This window comes from Pseudopipra pipra, chromosome W, assembly GCF_036250125.1.
Source record: "Pseudopipra pipra isolate bDixPip1 chromosome W, bDixPip1.hap1, whole genome shotgun sequence".
Lineage (NCBI taxonomy): Eukaryota > Metazoa > Chordata > Aves > Passeriformes > Pipridae > Pseudopipra > Pseudopipra pipra.
This window is the reverse complement of record NC_087580.1, coordinates 39,722,777-39,748,953: the sequence shown is the minus strand read 5'-3', so window position 1 is coordinate 39,748,953 and position 26,177 is coordinate 39,722,777. Positions and strand designations below refer to the sequence as shown.

Here is a 26,177-nt window from a genome sequence, read left to right as displayed (position 1 = left end):
ACCTCATGGAAGCAGTTGGTCATTCCCACACTGTAAAACCTCATGGATACTGTCAGGTTCCCATTACTAAGAGGCACCTCTGCCCAAATTCAGCTGCAAAGGAGACCATGTGCCAAAGTCAACATGGCCTTTGATTTACCAGTAAATAGGAGGGAGAGAGAGAGAAAGAAATGGAAAGAGAGAAAAGAAGAGGGTGGTGGGAAGCCAGTGAGAGAGAGACAGAGATGAAGTAAATGTATCACACCATGGAGATCCCTGAGGCTCCCACTGGTCCTTCTTCACCCTGCTCTGCTCGGTGGAGAGTCCCCAAGTTGTTCTTCTGGGCTATCACTTTTATACAGCCCAAGCCCCAGGTATTCAGGGCAGTAGATGCTGTTCCCACAGCTTGGGCTGGCACGTCTACAAGGACTTGCTTCCTTTCCCACAGCTTGCCATGGTGGGAGTTTTGCCCAGTGTGCTTCCAGTCTGCAGGTGGGAATCTTTGTCTGGATGGGTTCCCCAGATCTGCCTTACCAGCCTTGGCTTCCTGTTGGGGCTGTCTGCTCTTTCCCACACTCTGCACAGTGCAATTCTGTCCTGGGGGCTACTTCCAAAGCTTCACCTCCCTTTAGGCCTTGGAACTAAAGGCCTTCCTGTTTGCCACCAGTGCTTATGGGTTGTGGTGCCTTATGGGATTTTCCTGCTTTGACAGTGTTTTGAGACAGTTCATTGTGCCCTTCAAGTCCTTACATGTGCACACACCCCCCCCACTCTCACCAGTGTCTGGCCCTCCAAAGAACACAAGCCCTGATGATTTGTAGCTCCCACTCCAGTGGTTGGCACTTGGACCTCCCTCCGTACCCAGAGCTCAGAGCTCCCTTGTCCCAGAAAGTTTAAAGAGATTGTGCCTCATTCTGTCAAGACAACCCTTGGAAAAAAGTGTCCCTCTGTGTTTCCTGGGATAAGAGCACTCTATTTTCATCTTCCAAAACCTTGGAGAGGTCCCAGAGATCTCCCAGGAAGGAATTTGGGGCCTCAAGCACAGGACCCGTATATAGAGGCTGAGGACTCAGGGGTCAGTGGTGTGAAGATTGAGGACAGTAGAGGAGTAGCCTGAGAGGTGTGGAAGGGGGGTGTGAGAGCTGGTGGAGCTTTTCTTCCTGTCAGAAAACAGCCTAAGAAAGAACTAGTGCCACCAAGGGCAGCTGGGGTGGCCTAGACTGGTGACAAGAAATGAGAACTTTCCCTCTAAGGTCAGTGTTGTGGTGCAATATGTCACAAAGGAGTCTGGATGAGCCCAAGGCTTTGTGTGTGCAGGAAGAGCCAGGGAGGACGCAGAGATGTCAGTGCAGGAAGGTGCCAGCCAGGTGGGGCAGCCGGGGGATGACGACAGCCTGCAGGGAAAGGGGCAGGGCATGGACACTGTAGGACAGCCTGGGCTGGAAAGGAGACAGGGATGGGGAGAAGCTGAGGAATGAGGCAGGGACAGGATCTGCCTTCCCAGGGGCTGGGGGTCAGGGCTTGGTCCTCTGGATTAAGAAAACAAGTCAAGGTTTCTTCAGCATCAGAGCCACCTTTCTCTTGTTGTCCATCCTTGTCATCACTGTCTGCAGATTTCTGCTCTAACTGGAACCTGGGGACACGTTCTCAGTTGTGCCCCTCAGTGAGACTCATTAGCACTGCAAGAAACTTCAGTGTTTCAATCTCATTTTGACTTCTTGAAAAGTTGTTTGAACTTTCTCTCAGGGACTGAGTCTCATGTAAACAACATCAAACCCCCTGAGGGTCATGAAATGCCTGGGGCTGTTGCTGTGCTGCTGAGCTGGACCAGGCTCCTGGCACACAGGGAGCTCCTGGCAAGCAAGAAGAGCTTCAAAGAGACAGCTCTGCTGGTGAGCAGCTCCTCTGCACAGCCCAGCAGGGCTGAGGGCACTGCCAGGGCAGCTCAGGGACACCAGCAGGCCACAGACAGAGCTTCAAGGGGCTCAGCACTGGCAGGAGGGATGAGAGCTCCCTGCAGGAGGAATCTTGGCAGGGCTGCACATGGTGAGTCTGTGGTTGCAGGGCAGCGCAGGGGCAGCTCCTGGAGGCATCGTCTAAAGCTGGTCCAGCCCCAGCTGATGGGATGGGTGAGCAGGGGCTGTTTTGGGGCACTTTGGAAGAGCTGTGAATCTGGGGGTGCAGCCAGGGATGCCCAGGGCTGTGGGGCAGAGCAGGGTCCTGCAGCCCAGGGTGCTGTGCTGGGCAGGGACTCTGCTGCCTGCCAGGGGCAGCTCTCAGCCGGCCCGGGGAGCTGCTCCCAGGGCTGGGGCAGAAAGGCTGTGGGCAAGGAGCAAACCTGGCAGCTGAAGGAGGACCTTTTCCATGTCTCGCTCTTGCAGGGTCAGACCTGCTCACAGCTCCAGACCACTACACCACATTCAATGGAGAATTTTTTGCAAAGCTCACAAAAGACAGGGGCTACAGGAAAGGAATTAGTCCTGAGGTGTGTTTCCTGCTTAGGCATTGTAGCATAGACATTGTTCTCTCAGTTCAGGAGGCTGCACTGAAATTCCAACTCTTTTACTCTCAGAGGTGAATATTTCAGGCAGGATCAGAAATGAGCACAGGATCCTGGGCAGTGCTGAGCCTTCCCTTGGGGGTGGGCACTCTCCTGTCCCAGCCCTTGCCTTCTCTGCAGGAGGGCTCCTGTCCTGCTCTGTCCAGCACAGCTGCACCTCTGGGCTGGCACAGGGGACACTTCCCAGAGCTGCCCTTTCAAGCAGCGCTGTCCTGCTCTCAGCACAGATCTTGGTGGGGTTTTTAAGGATGAATCTGTGTGTGAAGTCCTCTTCAAGGCACCCAAGGGAAAATGCAGGGAAGATGGGAAACAGACTGAGAAGCACTGCAGCTCTCCTGGCTCTGCAATAAGCAAGGGAGAGCTCAGCTCTTCTGCCTGTCCTGTCTCAAGAATCTTCAGATTTGTCATCAGAAAAATTTGCCCCTAAAAAAACACCCCCAGGTGTTATCATTGTAACCAAACAACCCAGTCTAAATTATTTTAAGGATACACTGTGCCTCTCTCCTGAAGCCCAAATTACTCCAAGACAACAGTACAGGAATTGAACTTTTCCATCAAAGCTGGGTTCCATGTGACATCCCCTGTGATCATGAGAGCTGTCACAAACCAGTTCCGTGTCTGCACTGCAGCAGAGCAAAGATGAGTCCTCGGCAGCACATGGGCAGAGCTCCTGCTCCTCACAGCACCCTCAGAGAGCACAAACCAGAGAAAAGAAATGCCTTGACTTGGAGGGGATTTCCCTGAAAACTGAGATGGCTTTGCTGAGAGGGGGCTGTCTTAATTGTTTCCTGTGCTTTCCTTTTCTGAACAGACCCTGTGCTAAGGAGCAGCAAATGTCCAACAGCAGCTCCCTCACCCAGTTCCTCCTCCTGGCATTCGCAGACAGGAGGGAGCTGCAGCTCCTGCACTTCTGGCTCTTCCTGGCCATCTCCCTGGCTGCCCTCCTGGCCAACGGCCTCATCCTCAGCGCCGTAGCCTGTGACCACCACCTGCACACCCCCATGGGCTTCTTCCTGCTCAACCTCTCCCTCACAGACCTGGGCTGCATCTGCACCACTGTCCCCAAAGCCATGCACAATTCCCTCTGGGGCACCACAGCCATCTCCTACATGGGATGTGCTGCACAGCTCTTTTTCTTTTATTTCTTCATCTCAGCAGAATATTTCCTCCTCACCATCATGTGCTACGACCGCTACGTTGCCATCTGCAAACCCCTGCACTACAGGACCCTCCTGGGCAGCAGAGCTTGTGCCCACATGGCAGCAGCTGCCTGGGCCACTGGGTTTCACTATTCTTTGCTGCACACAGCCAATACATTTTCCCTGCCCCTGTGCCAGGGCAATGCCCTGGGCCAGTTCTTCTGTGAAATCCCTGCCATCCTCAAGCTCTCCTGCTCACACTCAGGCTACCTCAGGGAAATTGGGCTCATTGGGGTTAGTGTCTGTTTAGGATTTAGTTGTTTAATTTTCATTGTTTTCTCCTATGTGCAGATCTTCAGGGCTGTGCTGAGGATCCCCTCTCAGCAGGGACGGCACAAAGCCTTTTCCACCTGCCTCCCTCACCTGGCCGTGCTCTCCCTGTTTGTCAGCAGTGCCATATTTGCCTACCTGAAGCCTCCCTCCATCTCCTCCCCATCCCTGGATCTGATTGTGTCAGTTCTGTACTCAGTGGTTCCTCCAGCACTGAACCCCCTCATCTACAGCCTCAGGAACCAGGAGCTCAGGGACGCTCTGAGGAAAATGATGACTGGATGCTTTTCAGGAGCAATAAACTGCCTGTTTTCTGGTGTGTAGCATTCAGAATGGGACTCCTTATTGGCCCAGCCTTCCTGCTCAGGTTTGTTGTGGAGGTCATCAGGTTCTTCTTGCAATAATTTTCTGTGGAATGAAATATTATTATGCATATGCCTTTGAATTTAGTGTCTACCCATTGAATTTGACCCAGAGATGTAAAAATGATGAATTGTGCTCTCTGACTATTTAAACAAAATAAAAGACCCTGCAGTGCCTTCTTTGTCCAAGACCCTTCTTCTCAGATGTTCCTAAAAGACAGCACACTGCAGGACAAGGTGTATTTGCAAAGTTGAAGGGGACAATAATCCCAGCCCAGCAGCACTGCCAGGGAGCAGCAGGGCTTGGTCTTTGCAGAGCTGCTCTCTTGCCACTTCCACACTGTCCTCCTGAGCCCCTTTCTCGCTGTAAGGCCTGAGTGCTCTCTGAGCACAGTCCTGGGGAGTGGAAGCCCTTGGAGCACAGGCAGGGACAGGCCCTGGAAACTTCTGAATCAGAGCTGGGCTCCCTTCCAGCATCTCCAGGATGCTGTGGGATCTTCTGAGACCACTGCATGTACTGGGTCACTTGTTCTGTGACCTTGCTCCAGGGCTGGAACTCTCCTGCAGTGACACCATGACACTCCTGCTCTCTGCTTTCCAGGTTTCATTTTTAGATCCAGTCTTCCCCTCCTGTTCACAGGGACATCCTGGGAGTGCTTCAGAGCTGCCATCCTGGGGCAGCTCCTGCCCAGCGTAGGCAGGCACAAGGTCTCTCCACCTGCTCCTCTCCCCTCCCCAGTGCCACTGTTTTCTGCAGCCTCCTCATCCTTGCCCAGCACAGCCCTCCTGGCACAGTTGGACACAGCCCTTGTTCTACCCCCTCCTCAGGCACCTGCCCAATCCCCTCAGCTCCAGCCTGATGGCCAGAAACCTTCAGGGCAGGGAGGCACTGGGGAAAATGCTGAGGAAACCTTTCAGCTGCACTCAAATCCAATTGGAGGGGTTGGTCTCAAGGAGAAATCCCTTCTCATTCTCCAGAACCACCAGGACAACCTGTGTTGTGTCCTGGGCACTCCTCTGGAAGTGTCAGATATGGAAAAGGTTTTGATGTCAGGGATATTGAGAAGGCTGGGCAGTGTCACTGGGAGACCTCTCCCAAACCCTTGGAAAGGCCAGAGCCATCCCAGAGCTTCCTGGGGCCTTGGCAAAGGCAGACATGGAAGCAGTCTGCAAACAGGGCAGCAAGGAGGGTTGGGAGAGTTCCAGACTGCTCAGGCTCAGCAGGGAAGGGGATAGGGCAAGTCCTCCTGCAGCCATTCCCAGGCATGGGAAGGACAAGGCAGGGATTGCAGAACCCCTGTGGGAGGGAATAGAGGATGTTGTGTGCCCAGACTTTATCAAGGTCCTTGACATGGTCTCCTGTGGTCTCCTTAGAGCCAGACTGGTGAGAGCTGGACTGAAGAAGTAGAAGATGTGGTGGGTGGGAAGTTGCTGAATGAAGAGGGTCCAATAAAATCCATGGTACAAAGTCCTCTTGGCAGCAACTTCCTGATGAAATCTCTCAGTGATCAGCCCTTGAACAACACTACAGAATATCTTTATTATCTCTCTGTACGTTGGGACAAAATGTATTTTCAAGTCCTTTGTGGATGATGCCAAATTTCAGGGAGTTCTTGAGCAACCCCTGGTTTAAAGACACATACTGGGGCGAGAACGCCAATAAAATGAACTCAATCCCCTTTTATTCCCTACCAATACAGGGAGACAAAATACAAGGAGGTATAAGTGAAAAAATAAGAGTTTACTGACAAGAAATACAGCAGCAAAAACAGCAATACCAACAGAAGAGTTCAAAGCTACAGCAGAGAGAGAAATTGCCTCCTCTCTACCCCCAACCCAACTCCCTTTTGTAAACAGGTGAGAACAGGGATAAACACGTGCCTCCCTTCCCCGTTTTTCCCCTGAATGAACAAAGAACAAAAAACAAAACCAGGGGAAAGAGAGGACAAAGCAAAATGTGGGAAACTCTCTGGTCTGAGATCAGTTGTGCTGCCCAAGAACACGCTGACACCAGAGGTGTCCAAGCGGGGCAGTGGGGGGGAGGCAGCGGCTCTGCTTGATTCCATGGAGTTCTGGGGAGGCACAGTGGGTGCCATGAGACTCTTCAGTGTCACTGTGGTCACTTGGTTCCATGAGGTTCTGAGATATCTCAGGGTTCCTTTTGTTCCAAAGAGACCCCACATGTCACAATGGTCCCTTGGTTCCATGAGATTCCACAGTGTCCCTGCACTCCTTTGGTTCCATGAGGCCCTGCAGTGTCACGGTGCCACTTGATTCCGTGATGTTACAAAGAATCAGAATGGCCCCTTGATTTAAGGCCAACTGCACATGGGGCTGCCTTGGGGGGAGTGTGGGCACCCAGACAAGGGAGTTGTCACCCCCTTGGACTCAGCCCTGGGGTCACCACATCTGGACAGGTCAGTCTGTCTGTGAGGTTCCCCATTCTGGAGGAATGAGGAAGAACTGGAGAGGGTCTAGAGCAGATCTGCCAGGATGGAGCTTTTCTCCATATTGGAAATAGAATGAAATCTCCACAAAGAGTAGCAGTGATGGTTCAGACTGAAGGTGAGGAAAAAGAAATGTCACTCAACGGGGACCCTTGTGCTGAAAGAGGTCACCCAGAGGGAGTCAGGATCAGCCCATGGCTTTGTGTTCCAGGGAACAGCCAGGGCTGGTGCAGAGACATCAGGGAGGGTCTAGAAATGCTGCTGGGAGGGGGTGGGAAAGCAGGAGGGGTGTGTGCAGCCTGCAAGGCCAGAGCAGCAGCAGGGCCAGGGCAGGACAGCCTGCAGGAGAGATGGCCAAGGGCTCTGGCAGGGCTGCAAGGCCCAAAGGCACCCAGGCCTTTGTCCCCTTGCCTCTGGCAGCTGCCTCTGCCACTCAGGCCACCACAAGCAACTTGCCTGGCAGGTTCTGCCCTTGGTTTCTGCCTCGCCCCTCCCTCAGGAGCCTGGCAGGGGTTGCCCAGTTTTGGGCCTTTGTTGTTCCTCCCCCTCCCATCCCAGTGCCCCCCAAACAGCCCTGAGCCAGCCGGGAGGGACAGGATCTGCTGGGCCAGGGCCTGGGGCTCAGGCCTTGGCCTTTGTGCTCCACAAAACCAAGGCAGGCTTTGCTCAGCATTGCAGGGGCCTGCCCAGAGCCTTTGTCTGCCTGCACTCCTGGCCTCCAAGGAGCTGCTCCAAGGAGTCCCTGGGGAGGCTTTGTCAGTGCCTGCCCTCAGTGGGGCCCAGCAATGCTTCAAGGCACTTGGAGTTTGGCTTCTGCCTTGTTCAGCAGCTACTTCAATCTTCTCTCAGTACCTCAGGACCATGGGCTGGGCTACAAACACACCGTGGGGCTCATTAAAATGCAGAAATCCCTCAGGATCTCTTTGTTTTCCTTTAATTGTCTTCAAGGCAATTTCAAAACAAGTCTTCCAAGTTTGTATTTTTTTTTTTTTAATTCAAGGATGGATATTTTTAAGTTCAGAGAAGAGGTGATAAAGGTGTTCTCCAAGTGATCTTGATGCTGAGTGTCTCCTCAGGAGATCCACACTGACCCTGGATGATCAACCTTGCTCCTCACCCCCAACCTCACCAGTTCTGACATGGCCCATCTTGGACTGACAGCTGATGCAACTCCAAACACACTTTGGGACCATTAAAACACAGGAAAACAAATTATTTCTCTTCCTTTAATTGTCTTCAAGTCTTCAAGAGTCCTACTCCTACAGCTAATTGGAGTTGTTCTGTAGTTTAGCTAAGGAGGAAGATTTTTAAGTGGACATCACGAAAAAAAAATATATTTTTATGAAAGGGAATAATTTACACAGAGCCTTGGGATGCAAGAGGGTCAGGGTGCAAAGGATTTGTATCCAAAGCCAAGGGGGCAAAAGACATTAGTAGCACTTAATCATTGATCAATTGAACAGTTTTCAAGTGATTCAATAGCATTTGCTACAATTTTAACAGTGACTGAATTATAGATTCCCAAGAACAACCTTCACACCACAGTCAATTCACACCCACACCCAGGCAGAGATGTGTGAACACATCAAGAGCTGGGTGTGCAAAGGTCCCTCTCCCAAATTCTCCTCCTTGTCAGGGAAACATTCCACCAAATCCCTTTGTGTTTCCCACCAGACAAGGGTCACAGCTGGAGGAGTGTTTGTTGAGGGGGATCAGAATTGTCCTGGGCACCAGAGAGGGTCTTTGGAGTGTTGCAAAGTGGAGGGTTCCCAAGCTGGGAGAGGCTGCCAGAGGTGTCCCACTGAGAGGGAGGTGCTGGGGAGCTGCCAGGGCCTCCCTCAGCCCCACTGGTTGTGGGCTCACAAGAGGACTGGCTTTAGTTATCTGCTGAATTTCCATTCTGGTGTCAGTAATGACTGGAGTTTCCAAAATATTTGGGAATTCTATCCAATCTGGTCCATTTGGACTACAATTCAGGCAGGGAATATTCCAAGGCTTTCATGGGATAACTGATTATCCTGTGTTCCCCAGCTCTTACACCCATCCCAGTCAGCTGGATGGTTTATTGACAATGTGTCCCGAGGGGCGGCACCTCCGATGCCATAGAAACCCCTCCCCTGGATTAGGAAACCTTTGGAATTCAGGAGCTGTTCCAGTGGAGCATGAAAATGAACAGCAATTTTCCTAAAGCCCAGACCCCAGCAGAACAAAGCCAGGCCCCCTCAGTGTCAGAGCAAAGGTCCCCCATCCCTGTGTCCCCGTGGCCGCTGAGGCGGCAGCGCAGGCCCGAGGCGGTGCCGGGTCCCGGTGCAGCCGGGGCAGAGCGGCGGCTGCGCGAGCGGCAACCCCGGCGGTGAGTGCGGCAGCCCCGTGGGAGCGGCGGCTCCGGGCACAGACGCCGGCGGCAGCCGCTGTGGCTCCTGGAACCGAGTGGCCATTGGGACACTGCAGGGCCTCCTGGAATCCAGGGGCCGGTGGGACACGGGGGAGCCTCTTGGAGCCAAGGGAAGCCTGGGATATATTGGAACATCAAGGAATCAAGGGGCCATTGTGACACTGCAGCACCTCATGGAACCAAAGGAACCCTCAGAGTTTTTGCAACCTCATGGAATCAAGGGGCCTTTTCTGGCAGGATGCTCTGCTCTGATAATACCTAAAAACTGGTCAGAGAATGCAAACAATGCAAGCTCTCTGTGATGAGTTACTGCTGGTGTCAAGGTGCTGTTTTTAATGTTGAATTCTGCTAAACCCAAAATGCTTCATGAAACTTCAAACACACATCCTGCTTTCTGAAGCAGGATTTGACAGATAAGCTGCTCCCTCGCCTGCAAATATGTCTGGGAGTCAAACCCTTGATAACTATAAAAGCTCCGTCCAACTGTCATGGGGCAGATTCTTCCACAGACTTCCTTGAAGTGTGTGGAGCTTCTGCCATGAAGCAGGGACAGCTCTTCATGGTCACTGCCCAGGGGTTAAGTGAAAGAGAGAGAACTACCCCCTGTCATTGTGGGGTGAGTTACCCCAATCTCTACTTCAGGATTGTTTCTTTTTGCTGGCTTTGATCCAATTGCTTTAATAGAGTTACTTTGATAGACTCCACTGTCCTATCTTACACTATACTGCTAGGAGGTTTTTGCTTTTATACTGTGCAGTAAATAATTCTCTTTAAGGTCTTTTGTCTGTTCATTTGTCTGATCAATTGTCTGTTCATTTGTCATAATAAATCATTCATTTTATAGAAATATTTCTGATTTACCATCACTAAAACCTGCAGGACAAAGTGATTACATCACACCTCTAAAATTCCTTCAGTCTAAATCAAAATATGAGTCTGAGATTGGATCCAGCCACCCCCAGGCTCATCTCTGAGAAGGAATTTAGAAAGCAAGGGGGTCCTTTCTGCCCCTCGTAGCTCAACGAGACGGCTTCTGCCATCAACTTTGTCTAAGCCTTCCACCCCCCCCAGCCCCAAGCCGTGACACAGGGGCATGTCTTGTGCATGCAGTGCAAACATGGACTCCTGAGCTGGTCATTGGATGTCCCTCCTTGGAGGGAAGAACAAGCCCAATGGCCTGGGGTGAGAGGCCAGTGCTGGGAGCGGCGCTGGCTGTGCCAGGGCACTGCTGGGTGCCCCCACCCTGAGCACTCCCACCCTTGTGCTGGTCACTGCTGTTTTCCCCTGCAGGGCGTTGTGTTGGGCACATCCTGGAGAGCAAAGTGGAAAGCAGATGGAAGCTTTGAGGCCCTGGCCTGAGGAGATGCCCCTGCAGGATGGCAGTGCTGCTGCAGAGGTCAGCTCTGTGCCAGCAGTGCCCATGGCTGTCCCTGCCTGCAGTCCCTGGACAGTCCTGCAGCAGGACTGGGACCGACTGCCAGAGCACTGAGGCCTCCAACAACACAGGGCTCTGCAGGACAGTGTGGAAGGGAAGGGAGAGGAGGCCAGGCAGGAGAAGGGCTGCTGCTCCCTGGCAGTGCTGCTCTGCTGGGACTCTTTTCTGGCCCAGCTCTGCACAGAGGCACTGACTCTGCAGCTGCAGAGAAGTCAGAGAGGAAAGATGTCAGGCAAACAAGTCAATGCAGAGTTCTTTATTTGGTTGAATCAGACAGTGAGTACAAGTCCCAATTTGTACAGTCTCTGGGCTAGGCTAGAAAGGCAAACTCTGAATTGAAAATGGTGTTTCTGTATATATAGAAAGATATATATATATATTTATATATATATATTTATATATATATTTATATATATATATTTATATATATAAAGATTTTTTAAGTGTGAACAAATTGTCAAAAAAATAACACCCCTACCAAGAGCAAAAAATAGAGAAGATATGGTGGGCCTTTAGTGAAGTCCATAACAGGATTGGCCTTTAATGAGGTACAGAACATGCATTAGAAGGAGAGTTTATTGCTTACGAAAAACACCGAGTTACCAGTTTCCTCAGGGCATCCTTGAGCTCCTGGTTCCTGAGGCTGTAGATGAGGGGGTTCAGTGCTGGAGGAACCACCGAGTACAGAACTGACACCACCAGATCCAGGGATGGGGAGGAGTTGGAGGGGGGCTTCACATAGGCAAATGTGCCAGTGCTGACAAACAGGGAGACCACAGCCAGGTGAGGGAGGCACGTGGAAAAGGCTTTGTGCCGTCCCTGCTGAGAGGGGATCCTCAGCACAGCCCTGAAGATCTGCACATAGGAGAACACAATGAAAATGAAACACCCAAAACAAAAAGTAGCACTAACCCCAACAAGCCCCAGTTCCCTGATGTTGGAGTGTGAGCAGGAGAGCTTGAGGATGTGTGGGATTTCACAGAAGAACTGGCCCAGGGTATTGCCCTGGCACAGAGGCAGGGAAAATGTATTGGCTGTGTGCAGCAGAGAATAGAGAAATGCAGTGGCCCAGGCAGCTGCTGCCATGTGGGCACAAGCTCTGCTGCCCAGGAGGGTCCCGTAGTGCAGGGGTTTGCAGATGGCAGCGTAGCGGTCGTAGCACATGATGGTGAGGAGGAAATACTCTGTTCCAAGAAAGAAGACAAGCAGAAAGACCTGTGCAGCACATCCTGTATAGGAGATGGTTGTGGTGTTATGGAGGGAATTGTGCATGGCTTTGGGGACAGTGGTGCAGATGCAGCCCAGGTCTGTGAGGGAGAGGTTGAGCAGGAAGAAGCCCATGGGGGTGTGCAGGTGGTGGTCACAGGCTACGGCGCTGAGGATGAGGCCGTTGGCCAGGAGGGCAGCCAGGGAGATGGCCAGGAAGAGCCAGAAGTGCAGGAGCTGCAGCTCCCGCCTGTCTGCAAATGCCAGGAGGAGGAACTGGGCCATGGAACTGCTGTTGGCCATTTGCTGTTCTTTAGGACAGGTCTGTTTAGAAAAAGAAAGCACAGGGAAAAATTAAGACAGCCCTCTCTCAGCAAAGCCAGGGCAGTTTTCAGGGAAATCCCCTCCAAGTCAAGGCAATTCTTTTCCCTGGTTTGTGCTCTCTGAGGGTGCTGTGAGGAGCAGGAGCTCTGCCCGTGTGCTGCCGAGGACTCAGCTTTGCTCTGCTGCAGTGCAGACACAGAGCTGGTTTGGGACAGCTCTCATGATCACAGGGGATGTCACAGGGAATCCAGTTTTGATGGAAAAGTTCAATTCCTGTACTGTTGTCTTGGAGCAATTTGGGCTGCAGAAGAGAGGCACAGAGTACCCTTAAAATAATTTTGACTGGGTTTTTGGGTTACAGTCATAACATCTGGTTTTTTAAGGGCAAATTTTTCCAATTACAAATCTGACGAGTATTGAGACAGGACAGGCAGAAGGGCTGAGCTCTCAGTTGCTTATTGCAGAGCCAGGAGAGCTGCAGTGCCTCTCAACCTGTTTCCCATCTACCCTGCACTTTCCCTTGGGCTGCCTTGAAGATGACTTCACACACAGATTCATCTTTACAAACCCCACCAAGATCTGTGCTGAGAGCAGGGCAGCACTGCTTGAAAGGGCAGCTCTGTGAAGTGTCCCCTGTGCCAGCCCAGAGGTGCAGCTGTGCTGGACAGAGCAGGACAGGAGCCCTCCCACAGAGAAACCGAGGGCTGACACAGGAGAGTGCCCACCCCCAAGGGAAGGCTCAGCACTGCCCAGGATCCTGTGCTCATTTCTGATCCTGTCTGAAATATTCATCTCTGAGAGTAAAAGAGTTTGAATTTCAGTGCAGCCTCCTGAACTGAGAGAACAATGTCTATGCTACAATGCCTAAGGAGGAAACACACCTCAGGACTAATTCTTTTCCTGTAGCCCCTGTCTTTTGTGAGCTTTGCAAAAAATTCTCCATTCAATATGGTGTAGTGGTCTGGAGATGTGAGCTGGTCTGACCCTGCAACAGCAAGACATGGAAAAGATCCTCCCTCAGCTGCTAGGTTTGTTCCTTGCCCACAGCCCTTCTGCCCCAGCCCTGGGAGCAGCTCCCCAGGCCAGCTGAGAGCTGCCCCTGGCAGGCAGCAGAGTCCCTGCCCAGCACAGCACCCTGGGCTGCAGGACCCTGCTCTGCCCCACAGCCCTGGGCACCCCTGGCTGCACCCCCAGCTTCACAGCTCTTCCACAGTGCCCCAAAACAGCCCCCTGCTCACCCATCCCATCAGCTGGGGCTGGGCCAGCTTTAGGAGATGCCTCCAGGAGCTGCCCCTGCACTGCCCTGCAGCCACAGACTCACCATGTGCAGCCCTGCCAAGATTCCTCCTGCAGGGAGCTCTCAGCCATCCTGCCAGTGCTGAACCCCTTGAAGCTCTGTCTGTGCCCTGCTGGTGTCCCTGAGCTGCCCTGGGCTGTGCAGAGGAGCTGCTCACCAGCAGAGCTGTCTCTTTGAAGCTCTTCTTGCTTGCCAGGAGCTCCCTGTGTGCCAGGAGCCTGGCCCAGCTCAGCAGCACAGCAACAGCCCCAGGCATTTCATGATCCTCCAGGGAGTTTGGTGTTGTTTACATGAGACTCAGTCCCTGAGAGGAAGTTCAAACAACTTTTCAAGAAGTCAAAGTGAGATGGAAACACTGAAGTTTCCTGTAGTGCTAATGAGTCTCACTGAGGGACACAACTGAGAACGTGTCCCCAGGTTCCAGTTAGAGCAGAAAAGTGCAGACAGTGATGACAAGGATGGACAAGCAAGGGAAAGCTGGTTCTGATGCTGAATAAACCTTGACTTGTTTCCTTAATCCAAAGGGCCAAACCCTGATCCCCAGCCCCTGGGAAGGCAGATGCTGTCCCTGCCTCATTCCTCAGGGCTCTTCCTGGGGCACTGGGATGTGGGATGTACAATGCCAAGGGCAGGACCATGGGGTGGCACCTGCCAGGCTGCTGAGCAGGGACAAGGAGGCCATGAGGCCCCAGGGCTGCAAGGGCCACTCCCCTCCTCCTGGCATAAGGGGCACAGACAGCAGCCATGGCCAAAGGCCTGCAGAAGGTGGCTGTGTCAGGGCCTTTCAGCTTCTCCCCATGCCTGTCTCCTCTCCAGCCCAGGCTGTCCTGCGGTGTCCATGCCCTGCCCCTTTCCCTGCAGGCTGTCGTCATCCCCCCGGCTGCCCCACCTGGCTGGCACCTTCCTGCACTGACATCTCTGCATCCTCCCTGGCTCTTCCTGCACACACAAAGCCTTGGGCTCATCCAGACTCCTTCTTTGTGACATATTGCACCACAACACTGACCTCGGAGGGAAATTTCTGACTTCTTGTCACCAGTCTAGGCCACCCCAGCTGCCCTTGGTGGCACTAGTTCTTTCTTAGGCTGTTTTCTGACAGGAAGAAAAGCTCCACCAGCTCTGACACCCCCCTTCCAGACCTCTCAGGCTACTCCTCTACTGTCCTCAGTCTTTGCACCACTGACCCCTGTGTCCTCAGCCTCTATATACGGGTCATGTGCTTGAGGCCCCAAATTCCTTCCTGGGAGATCTCTGGGACCTCTCCAAGGTTTTGGAAGATGACAATAGAGTGCTCTTATCCCAGGAAACACAGAGGGACACTTTTTTCCACGGGTTGTCTTGGCAGAATGAGGCACAATCTCTTTAAACTTTCTGGGACAAGAGAGCTCTGAGCTCTGGGTACGGAGGGAGGTCCAAGTGCCAACCACTGGAGTGGGAGCTACAAATCATCAGGGCTTGTGTTCTTTGGAGGGCCAGACACTGCTGAGAGTGGTGTGTGTGTGTGCACATGGAAGGACTTGAAGGGCACAATGAACTGTCTCAAAACACTGTCAAAGCAGGAAAATCCCATAAGGCACCACAACACATAAGCACTGGTGGCAAACAGGAAGGCATTTAATTCCAAGACCTAAACAGAGGTGAAGCTTTGGGGATTCTTTTCCCTGAGGTTTTAAAAAAATTAATTTGCCGAGTTTTCACTGTTGTTTTTTCCTTCCCCTCTTCCTTACAGGAAGATGAGCAGGCAACTTTCTTCCTTTAGGGATTTGTAAATAGGGAAAGGAGACAGACCTATTTTTTACCCCTTGGTACACACAGGGGAAGTGTCTATCAAGCACTACTTCAATGAGCTCAGTTTAGCCCAGCTATTCTCTCATTATTTCCTTTCCTTGTTGCACCTTTCTTCCCTTTCCCACAAGGATGCTTGTTTGGCATCTATGGAAACTGCCAAAAGATTGGAAGAGGATCTTTTAGAGAGCCAGGTCGTGCCAGTCCACCTGCTAAGGAGGACAGACATTTAGGGCAGGAAGTAGAGCAAGCCTCTGTCAACTTGGGATTTATTTGATTGATTGGATAAATAAGAAGTGCTGTTCTCTGAAACTTCCACTGATTGCCCTGAGCAACACCCAGATTCAAGAGGCTGACAAAGCAAAGCCTCTGTTTTACCAAGGACAGAGTTTCTCGTGCTTTCCCCCATGGCAGCACCCTCTCTGAAAGGCAAGGCCATCAGTAGATAACTGTGGGCATGCTTAGTATGACCTCCAATAATCCTTAGAGCATCTGTAGGCAGAGAAACTTCATGACAGATGAGATACATGGTAGAGTGGAAAAAGCAGTCTCTTTCCTAGTTTGGAAACTATCCCGGAGACTGCATTTTCCAGCCATGAGACTAGAAAATCCATTTTATTTGGAGCATATTTTGTAGGCTTCTTTGCTGTTTTATCCCTTCTCAGCCACTAGTGCCACAGGCAATATTGAGGAAGGAAGTGGGTTTTAAAAAAGACAAAATTCAAAAACTTCTTTCAGGCAGTCAGTTCTTCTGGGCAGGGCCGTCTGACTCCTGGTGTGTTTCCCTCCATGTGCTCAGCACCGGCACAGGGCACACTGAGGGAGGTCTCCAAACTTTCCTGTAGGTGACTCTGTCAAAACTAATCCCCTCCCAGGGCATCACAAGATGATGCTCATCAGCTCCTCCAAGTCAAAGGATACTTCTTTTTCCCCAGGGCAGAAAAGATGGAAACATGCTACTGGTGCAAGAGGGGGACAGTGGAGGCCCGTCCTCTGCCATGGGGGTGGTGACCCAGACTCCCTGTTTGTCCTCTAGTCCCTCTGGGAGCCCTGAGGTTTCCTTCTGGTCCCCTCTGGCTCCCTGTGCTTGGAAAGCCTTCCAAATCCATTCTGGTGAGGGGAAGTGGTGATGCAGCAACAGCAGATGCCTCGTGGGATGCCTGGACACCCCTGGGGAGGCAGAGCTGGGGCCACTCATTCTGTGCCCTGTCCTGGCTGGGTGCTGGGGGGACTGCCCTGAGGAGAGACCAAGGAGGCTTCTCCTGGGGAAAGCCTCAGCCAAAGCTCAACTTCCCAAACAAGTCTGGGGCTGGGGGTGTGCCAAGGGGGAAGTTGTCCTGCAGGCAGCAGGGCAGGACAAGCAGGACGCAGTCTGCTCAGGACACGGCACATCTGAAGGACACCATGGGTTTAATAAAGCTTTATTAAATCACAGCTGCCTCCAACTGGCTCAGTGGGAACAGAAGAGCAGTGCTCGTAGTTTGAATTGTGGTTCTTGGTGAAGATTTGATGGCATCAGGATTCCAGTTCTCCTGCCTGTATGAAGGACAGAGTTTCTTTTTTGTGATAAGATCTATGCCTGGAAAGCTCCCTAGGCAGCCATCAGGCCCCAACATGGCATCAGGGCAGTTGGCAGCAGTCCCCCCAACACCTGCCTCCCAGCCCACGCCAAGCCACTGCCTTACCCACAGCCCCAGAGCCCTGGATGCCACCATGGCTGTCCCTGACACCACCCTGCTCACCAGCTCAGGTGTCTCACACAGCGCCTGGGAGCCTGGGAATGTTGGAAGCTCTTCATGGATGTGGACATTGGTACCTGAAGAGCTTCTGGCCTGAATCGAGGGCTCGGTGTTGGTCCTAAAGCCTCCAGGATGCCGATGGTCTGTTCTGCCAGGCAAGAGACGACTTCACTGCTGTCTGTCTTCAAGGGCTGAAGGGCTGTGAGAAAAAAAACAGAGCCGAGATGAAACTCCAGACATCCCTCCAGCCCATGTTCCCCACTCACCGCTGCAGATCTCGTCCAGTTGCTCTGTGCTTCGGTTCCTCAGGTGCCCATTTTCCAGCTCCAGGGGGACAGGGCCAGTCAAACCATGACAACTTGGCAGAGACGTCTTCAACTGCTTCTGCTTCCTCAGCACCGCTGAGCCCAGGTGGTCTCAGAAGGGGCAGATGGAGAAATCCTGCATGTTGCTGCTCTCCTGGGAGGAAGGAGGAAAGGTGAGCTTTGGAAACAGCGGCCCCCTGCCCACAGTGAAAGGGGATGGGGATGGTGGCTGAGGGAGATGCCCTGGGCTCCGATTCCAGAGCGGGGACAAGTTGCACTGGGCTGCAAGGCCCAGAAGCCACCAGAGCCCAGGGGAGCAGAGCCTGCTGCCAGAGCTGCTGACAGGGCTGGGCTGCAGGGGAATTCTCACAGCCCAGTGCCCATGTCAGGGCTCACAAACCCACATCAGCCTTACCATGTTGAGGAAGCATGAGAGGTTCTCCACCAGATCCTCAGTGACTGGGCAGGCCTTTATCTTCTCCAGGTTTGTACACATCAGGTTTTTAGAGACCATCACAATCTCTGTCCAGGAGTCTTCACTGCCAAGAGACAGGAGCTCCATCATGTTTGGCACCAGGAGCTCCAGTTTTCTTGAGCAGTGGGACCAGTGCACTCCACAGAGACATCTTCAATTGCTTGTTGTTCCTCAGCACTGCTGAGCCCAGGTAGTCTCTGAAGAGGCAGATAAAGGCCTCTTGCATGTCGCTGCTCTCCTGGGAGGAAGGAGGAAAGGTGAGCTTTGGAAACAGCGGCCCCCTGCCCACAGTGAAAGGGGATGGGGATGGTGGCTGAGGGAGATGCCCTGGGCTCAGATTCCAGAGCAGGGACAAGTTGCACTGGGCTGCAAGGCCCAGAAGCCACCAGAGCCCAGGGGAGCAGAGCCTGCTGCCAGAGCTGCTGCCAGGGCTGGGTGCAGGGCAGCTCTCACTGCCCAGTGCCCATCTCAGGGCTCACAAACCCCCATCAGCCTTACCGTGTCAAAGAAGCGCGAGAGGTTCTCCACTAGATACTCATCCATGGGGCTGGCCTTTTTCTTCTTCAGGTTTGGACACATCAGGTTTTTAGGATCATCACATCCTCTGTCCAGGAGTCTTCACTGCCAACCCACAGGAGCTCCATCATGTGTGGCACCAGGAACTCCAGTTTTCCTGCCTGTATGAAGGACAGAGTTTCTTTTCTGTGTTAAGATCTATGCCTGGAAAGCTCCCCAGGCAGCCACCAGGCCCCAACATGGCATCAGGGCAGTTGGCAGCAGTCCCCCCAACACCTGCCTCCCAGCCCACGCCAAGCCACTGCCTTACCCACAGCCCCAGAGCCCTGGATGCCACCATGGCTGTCCCTGACACCACCCTGCTCACCAGCTCAGGTGTCTCACACAGCGCCTGGGAGCCTGGGAATGTTGGAAGGTCTTCATGGGTGTGGACGTCGGCGCCAGAAGAGCAGTGCTTCTGGCCTGAATCGAGGGCTCGGCGTTGGTCCTAAAGCCTCCAGGATGCTGATGGTCTGTTTTGCCAGGCAGGAGACGAATACATTGCTGTCTGTCCTCAAGGGCTGAAGAGCTGTGAGCAAAAGAAATGGAGCCGAGATGAAGCCCTGTGTCTGCAGAGACCTCCAGACGTCCCCTCCAGCCCATGTTCCCCACTCACCGCTGCAGATCTCATCCAGTTGCTCTTGGCTTCGGTTCCTCAGGTGCCGCGTGGCCACCCCTAAGCACAAAGCTCCGTCAGCCCCTGCTCCCCAGCGGGCTCCCAGCAGCGTGGCCCCTGGCCCTGCCCTCCTCCCCCTCAGCCGGGATGAGCCCAGGAAGCACCAGGAGCTCAGAGGGGTGGAACTCAGCCCAGTGGCCACCAAGCCCAGCCACGTGGGCAGGGGTGGCAGAGGGAGGCCCAGGCCCAGCCTGCGGCAGCCGGGGCTCAGGCAGCCCCAGGGCTGGGCCTGGCTGTGGCTGCAGGAGCAGGGACAGGGGTCAGCTTGCCCAAAGAGGGACCCCGGGGGCTGGGGCTCACCGATGAACCTGATGGCCGCCTCTCGCACACTGGCCTCAGGGTCCTTGAGGTAGCTCAGGCCCTGACGCAGGTACTCTTCAGCCCTGCTCCTGTCCTTCCCCACCTGGAGAGAGCACAGGGACACGGGCATGGCACAGAGCCCCCCCGCTGGCTGCAGCAGTCCCTCCTGCCAGCACTCAGTGTTGCCCAGAGCCCTCTCTCCCGCTGGCTGCAGGGAAGGGAGAGGGGCCTGCAGAGGAGCCCCTGGGGCTCTGTTCTTGGAGGGCACACACTGGGCTGCAGCTCCAGCCTCTGGGCTCTGGGCCCACACAGTGGGCTCTGCCTGTGGGCCAAGCCTCACCCAACCTGCACCCTGGCACTTGGCCTTACCAAGCACTCGCCAATCCTCCACATCTGCTGCTTCTTCACCAGCTCTTTCAGCTCCCTCCACTTGAGCAGCTTTGTTGCAGCAAGGAGCGCTTCCTGGGCGGCCTGCATGGAAGCAGAAGGGGTGAGGTAGCAGCATGGCTGGCAAAGGAGAGCTCTTGGCTTTCTTGCTGGGGAGATTCTGCCCTCAGGATTTGGGACATGCCCTCACCAAAGTGTCTAGGGGACGTGTGAGGACAGCCCTGCAGGACAGGGCCTGAGGCTGGACGCCCTGTCTTTGGACACATGCCAGGGACAGCAGAGAAGCCTGTGGGGATGTGCCTGTTCAGGCTTTGGTGGTCACAGGCTGCTGACGAGCCCTACTGGAGCCCTAGGGCAGCTGTTGGAAATGGCTGTGCCAGCTTCTCCATCCCTGCTGGCGCTGGCTCTGCAGGGACCTTTCCCACACCTTGTGCTGGGCCATGGCTGCCCACTGCCAGCAGCCCTTGCCCTGCTGCCTGGGCCCCACAGGGCGGGCCAGCCCACCTCTCTCTGTGCCAGTGCTCAGCCTTCCAATGTGTACCTTGGCCACGCTCGGGGACTGGTCACTTGTGCGAATGAGCAGCGGGACCAGTGCACTCCACAGAGACGTCTTCAATTGCTTGTTGTTCCTCAGCACTGCTGAGCCCAGGTGGTCTCTGAAGAGGTAGATAAAGGCCTCTCGCATGTCGCTGCTCTCCTGGGAGGAAGGAGGAAAGGTGAGCTTTGGAAACAGCGGCCCCCTGCCCACAGTGAAAGGGGATGGGGATGGTGGCTGAGGGAGATGCCCTGGGCTCAGATTCCAGAGCAGGGACAAGTTGCACTGGGCTGCAAGGCCCAGAAGCCACCAGAGCCCAGGGGAGCAGAGCCTGCTGCCAGAGCTGCTGCCAGGGCTGGGTGCAGGGCAGCTCTCACTGCCCAGTGCCCATCTCAGGGCTCACGCTCCCACATGAACCTTACCATGTCAAAGAAGCGTGGGAGGTTCTCCACCAAATACTCATCCATGGGGCTGGCCTTTTTCTTCTCCAGGTTTTGATTTATCAGTCTTTTCAGGATCATAACGACCTTTGTCTTGAGGTCTTCTCTGCCAACCCACAGGAGCTCCATCATGTGTGGCACCAGGAACTCCAGTTTTCCTGCCTGTATAAAGGACAGAGTTTCTTTTCTGTGATAAGGTCCATGCCTGGAAAGCTCCTCAGGCAGCCATCAGGCCCTAACATGTCATCAAGGCAGCTGGCAGCACTTCCTCTAACACCTGCCTCCCAGCCCACGCCAAGCCACCGCCTTACCCACAGCCCCAGAGCCCTGGATGCCACCATGGCTGTCCCTGATGCCACCCTGCTCACCAGCTCAGGTGTCTCGCACAGCATGATGAGGCCGTCGAGCACCTGGGAGGCTGGGAGGGTTGGAAGCTCCTCATCGATATCAAAGTTGTCATTCTGAAGGTATTGAAATTCTTCGTCTTTGTCCTCCCACTCAAACTTCATGCTAGTGCCACTGGGCAATGGCTGTAGAAGCAAGCACAGTAGTGAGAGCCTGGCAGAGTCTGCAGGGCTCGTGGCAGGGGATCAAGTCCTTTTCTGGTAACTCACAGCCAAGTCAGAGGTGGAGCTGCTTTCTGAGGAAGAAGCGCTGAGACTGCAGGGCCACCAGTCGACCCAGAGCATGACAGCGAATGGCCATAATATCTTGTCTCCAATCTTGGGCTCTGAGAAGATGCTCTGCCACATTTGCATGGCCACACTGCAAGGCAGAGCTCTGTGTCAGCAGGGCAGCCTGGAGTGCAGCGTGGCCGGGCCAGCCCAGGTGCCTGGGGCCCTGCCTGGGCAGGCAGCAGGGCACTGAGCTGGTGTTCCCCTCTAGGCTGGGAGCAGCAGGGTGGCTCTGGGCTGGCTGGGCCAGCTTTGTCTGCTGCAGGCCTGGACAACCTAGCAGGGCTGGAAAGCTTGGTGGGATGGAGAACCCCTCTCCTCAGGGCTGTCCTCCATCATTCCTTGGCTCTGGGAGCCAGAGAGTCTCAGGCTCCATCTCCCCACAGCCAACAAACCCTCAGGCTTTTCAGGGCCAGTACCTGTCTCCTTGTGGAGCGATGCTCAACAGTGTGGCAACTACCTTCCTTGGGAAAAACTCTGCTAGCAGCAGAAGCAGGGAGTGGAAGCACTCCTGCACACGTTCGCACTTCACACCTGGCAGTCTTTCATGCAGGAAGCTCAAAATCTTTGGCACCTGAAGGGGACAGAGGTGAGGAGAGTGCTGCCACGGTAGTGCAGCCCCAGCTGCCCTTTCCATGCCACTCTGCTGCCTTCAGGTGCCTTCAGGTGCCTGAGACACCTGGGTTTGGCAGGGAGGGATGGAGAGAGGAACAAGGCCTTCTAGGGCTGAAGGGCAGGGCAATCCAGCCACAGGCCACTTACATCTGTCAGGAAGAAGCACGGGTCATCCGTGGCCAGCCACAAAATCTCTTCTGCTATGATCCTGCGCCCTCTGTAAAGGTTCCACCCAAATGGTTCAACCCATGGACGAGGCTCTCCAGGTATCCATTGATAATTCTGTGCATCTTTCTGCTCCAGGGCTTCAAGGACGATGTGTGTCCTCTCCGAGCGTGTGAGGTATCTTTCGAAGGGCTGCGGCAGGAAGGAGGAGAGCAAAGATGTCACCCCAAGGCCCCTGCTGGTGCTGCTCAGATGGGCAGCGAGAGCAGCCCTGGCCACAGGTGCCCAGCAGTGCTGGCAGCAGTGCCCACAGTCACTGTGTAGGGGAGGACGAGAGCAGAGGGTCCTTAGGCTGAGGCAGGAGGGCTGGGCTCATGCTCACGGGGTGCTGGCCCTGCACAGGACCAGGGCTCACTGCTGGGCAGGAGAGCTGCAGCTGCTGCTGGGACACCAGCAGAGTGCCGCCCTCAGACAGTCCCTGCTTGGGGACAGCAGGAACCCTCTCATCAGGGACACTGAGGCCCTGTCAGCCCCACCGATTCCGGGTGCCTTTGGCTCACAGGAGTGCCCTGCCGATGGCACAGACAAGAGTCTCAGCAACGGGGGAGCTCATTACCTTGATACCGCACTTTCTTCCGAGAGTCTTGCAGAAGCAGGTGATTTCACCTTCCACGTGGCGTGCGTATCGTTTGCCCCCTAGCCTGGTCCTGCCTAAAGAGCAGGGAAGACGTGCAAGTCAGGGAGAGCAGCTTTGCCATCAGGCTTTCCAAAGCAGCCTGAGATCTGCTTGGGAGATGGCAGGCCAGAAGGAGATTGTGGAGGGAGGGGGTCAGAGTGGGCTCCACAAACAGGCAGGGTTGAAGATGGTGAAAGGAGCGGGGAAGGAGAGCAGCAGAGAACAGGTGCAAGACTTGAGGAGAGCACTCCACTTGTACAGCAAAAGAGAGCTGGGATGCTACGGGGAGCAGCTGGAGGGGCAAAGGTGGTCAAGCAGAGAAGCAGAGCTGGGAGGTGATGTCTGTGTGCAGAGGGACAAAGGCCACCACAATGCCCCTGAGCTTTTTGCTTACAGATGAATTCGCTGAGGTGCCGAACAGTTGCCCGACGTCCTGAGAATGGTTGAAGGAGGACAAATCCCAGCAGCTGTCCAAGGAATGGGATCTCGATGACAGTGGACTTCTTTTTGTTTCAGGAGGTCCCATGGGAGGGAGGGAGGGAGGAAGAAGAGCAGTAGGGTTGAGGGCAGGCAGCTGGTGCCAGGGCCCCATACCTGAGAGTGTGCCCAGGGCTGGATCCCTGGGGAGTGCAGGCTTTGCAGGACCCTGTGGCCCTGTCTCCTGGAGCCCTCAGCTGGGCAGCAGCCCTGGCAGGGAGAGCGGCAGGGCAGGGGCACAGCCTGGCTGGAGGCTTCCTGGGCCTTACCTGCCGTTGGGAATAGCTGTCCAACCATCTGCACAGCGTGTAAATCCTCTCCATGGCTTCTTCCCACACGGTGACAATATCATATCTGGCAAAGTCCACCAGCACCTGAGCAAAGAGAAGCTGCTGGTGAGACCCCGGAGCAGACACCCGCTCCAGCAGCAGCAGCAGCAGCAGCACCACGGCTTGGCTCCTGGGTGGGACTTGCACTGTCCCTCAAGGCTTCCTCTGAGCCCCAGCAAAGCCTGGAGCAGGGCTCCTGCCCCTGGGCTCCCTTGTGGGCCAGGCAGGAAGGCAGGTGCCACTCTCTGTGCTCCAGAAGAGCCTGGTGACACAGGAGGGGGGCACTGTCCCCACAGCGTGCTCTGCCACCGTGGCACTTGTCTGGAGACCACCCACCCAGGAGTGGGTAACCCCTCCCCCACAGGGTGAGGAACAGCCCCGGGACTGCCACTCTTTGCACAGGCCAGACCTGCAAGATGTTCTGCAGCTCCTCGCCCACTCTGGAGGGAGGAGTGTTCCGCATGATTGCCGTCAGCATGGGGTCCAGGGCTTGCAGGGTCTGCAAGGAGGACAGAGAGCGCTGGCAGTGATTCTTCACCCCCAGGAGATGCATCTGAGCTCCCAGTGCCAGGAAGGAGAGCCACCCACGCTGCCCAGGAGAGACCTAAAAGCAGGCAGTCTACTGTGAGCAGACAGCAGATGCCACAGGCCTTTGCATTCCAGCGGAGAGAGATCAGGGAGCAGAGAGAATAAAAACTGGAAGGAGAAAACAGGAGGTGCCTTTTTCTCCCTGAGGCCTGGTGCGCAAACCACACTCTTATGTTTCTCGGGTTCTGTCCTTCTAAATAAACTTTCTGCATTCTTTCCACTGCCTTGGCATTTCTGGGGATCCCTGTATCTTACGAGACACGCAGGATGGCCAGAGAGCAGCCCAGAGGGACTGGTGGCTCCTGGAGCTCAGCCAGCACTTACCTGATTCCTGCGCTCATATCCATCCCATACATAGGTGTCCCATTTAGGAAGGAAGAGGACAGCTCTGAAGCAGGCTTCTAGGAGCCTTCTTGTTTTGCCCTCCAGCACCTCGTTCACCGTGCTGCAAAGAGGAAGGGCCCAAGTGGACAATGGTGCCGGGGGAAGCGCCTCCAGGCCTTGTGCAGGGGGCGGCAGTCCTCTGGGGAAGGGGTCCCTGGCAGTGATGAGCGGGTACCTCAATCTTTCAATGGCAAAGAGGGCGAGCTTCCGCACTTCTGTGTGCTTCATCTCCCGCTCGCGGAGGTTCATCTGCTGGATCAGATCCCTTTTGCGGTCGTCCTCGGCACGCTCGTTGATACAGGACTCAGCGTCCAGCAGCATCTGCAGAGCACAACGCAGCTGGGACCCGGCAGCTGCCAGCACCCAGTGCCACCAGAGCCTAGCCCTCACAGGGTGCCAGTGCCAGGGGCCTTGTCCCCTTCCCCAGAGCACCAAGTGTCCCCTCACCTGAATCCTCTCGACCACCTCATATCTGCGGCAGAAGTGGACCAAGCGCTGGGATGAGCCACTGCTGGTGGTGCTTCTGCACAGGCGCACGACTTTCTGAAGAAAGCTGGTCTTGTGGACCAGATTCTGGCAGCCGGAGGACAGAGAGACAAACAGGGAGCATGAGAGGGGGGAAACGTGGCCAGCGAGACTGGAGCCCTGAGGGGCAGTGGCTGCGGGAGCAGCAGCTCTGCCCAGCCAGCACCCCTCCAGCAGCCCAGCAGCAGAGCCCCTGCCTTAGATGCTGGCACAGCTGCCGTCCAACTGGCCACGCTTACCTCTTTGGGGCTGTCAAGGGCCTGGATGGAGTCCACCACTTCCTGTTCTTCTCCGGACAGGGGGAACAAGCTGACATCTAAGAGAGGGATAGAGCAGGGAGGATCATTGCAGGATGCGCTGCAGAGCCTCAGCCCTGCCCAGTCCCCTCACTCACCCGTCCCTGTCTGCGGTGGGTTCACCAGGATCCACTGGGAGAGTTCTGCTGCAGACCAGCTTTTCTGGGCAGCAGCCTCCTCCTCCCAGGCCACCTCATGGGGCTCTTCTGGAGAGCCGCTTTTCTGGGCAGCACCCTCCTCCGCCCAGGCCACCCTGGGCTTGCTGGGGGGTGTCTGCTCCATCCTACTAGAAAACTACTAGAAGTAGTAGAAGTAGTTTTCTAGAAAACTACTAGAACTAGGGAAAGGGGAAGCGGGAAGCTTCACGGAAAAACAGTCACACTATGGGTCAACAGGGAAAGCCTGGAGCTGTGCTCAGAAAATCCTCGCCAGCTCCGTGCTCCCGTCCTGTCGCGTCGCTGTCCTGCCGGACAATGGTGCTGGCACTGGGGCTGTGCTGACCATGTGTGCTGTGCTGGGATGTCACAAAGGGCCCCCCTGTGACACACCACCTGACGCCTAGCAGTGTTCCAGAGCTCGTGGATGTGGAACCAGCCCCTAGCAACGGGCCCCAACGATGCAGAAAATTATGCTATGTTGGCCCAAAACCCCAAAGCCCACACATGCTTATTTGTAGACACACTGTTCCAAAAAAATAAAGGAGCATTGGAGGCATAACATTGGGTGCTAGTGTTATTTTTTGTAAAAGAACAAAAGACTAGGCCCTCCCCAGGAAAA

At 54.6% G+C, this 26,177-nt stretch overlaps 1 protein-coding gene and 1 long non-coding RNA gene across 2 annotated transcripts in view; one reads left to right on the top strand and one right to left on the bottom strand.

The window, feature by feature from the left end:
* Positions 1-26,177, bottom strand: part of LOC135405704 (uncharacterized) — a 614,579-nt gene that overhangs the window by 244,201 nt on the left and 344,201 nt on the right. The window lies entirely within an intron of this gene.
* Positions 3,643-4,290, top strand: LOC135405594 (olfactory receptor 14J1-like; the record flags this gene model as incomplete). The annotated part of the gene is made up of 1 exon (XM_064640302.1): positions 3,643-4,290. A coding segment is annotated over one exon (648 nt), but the record flags the coding sequence as incomplete, so codon positions are not given.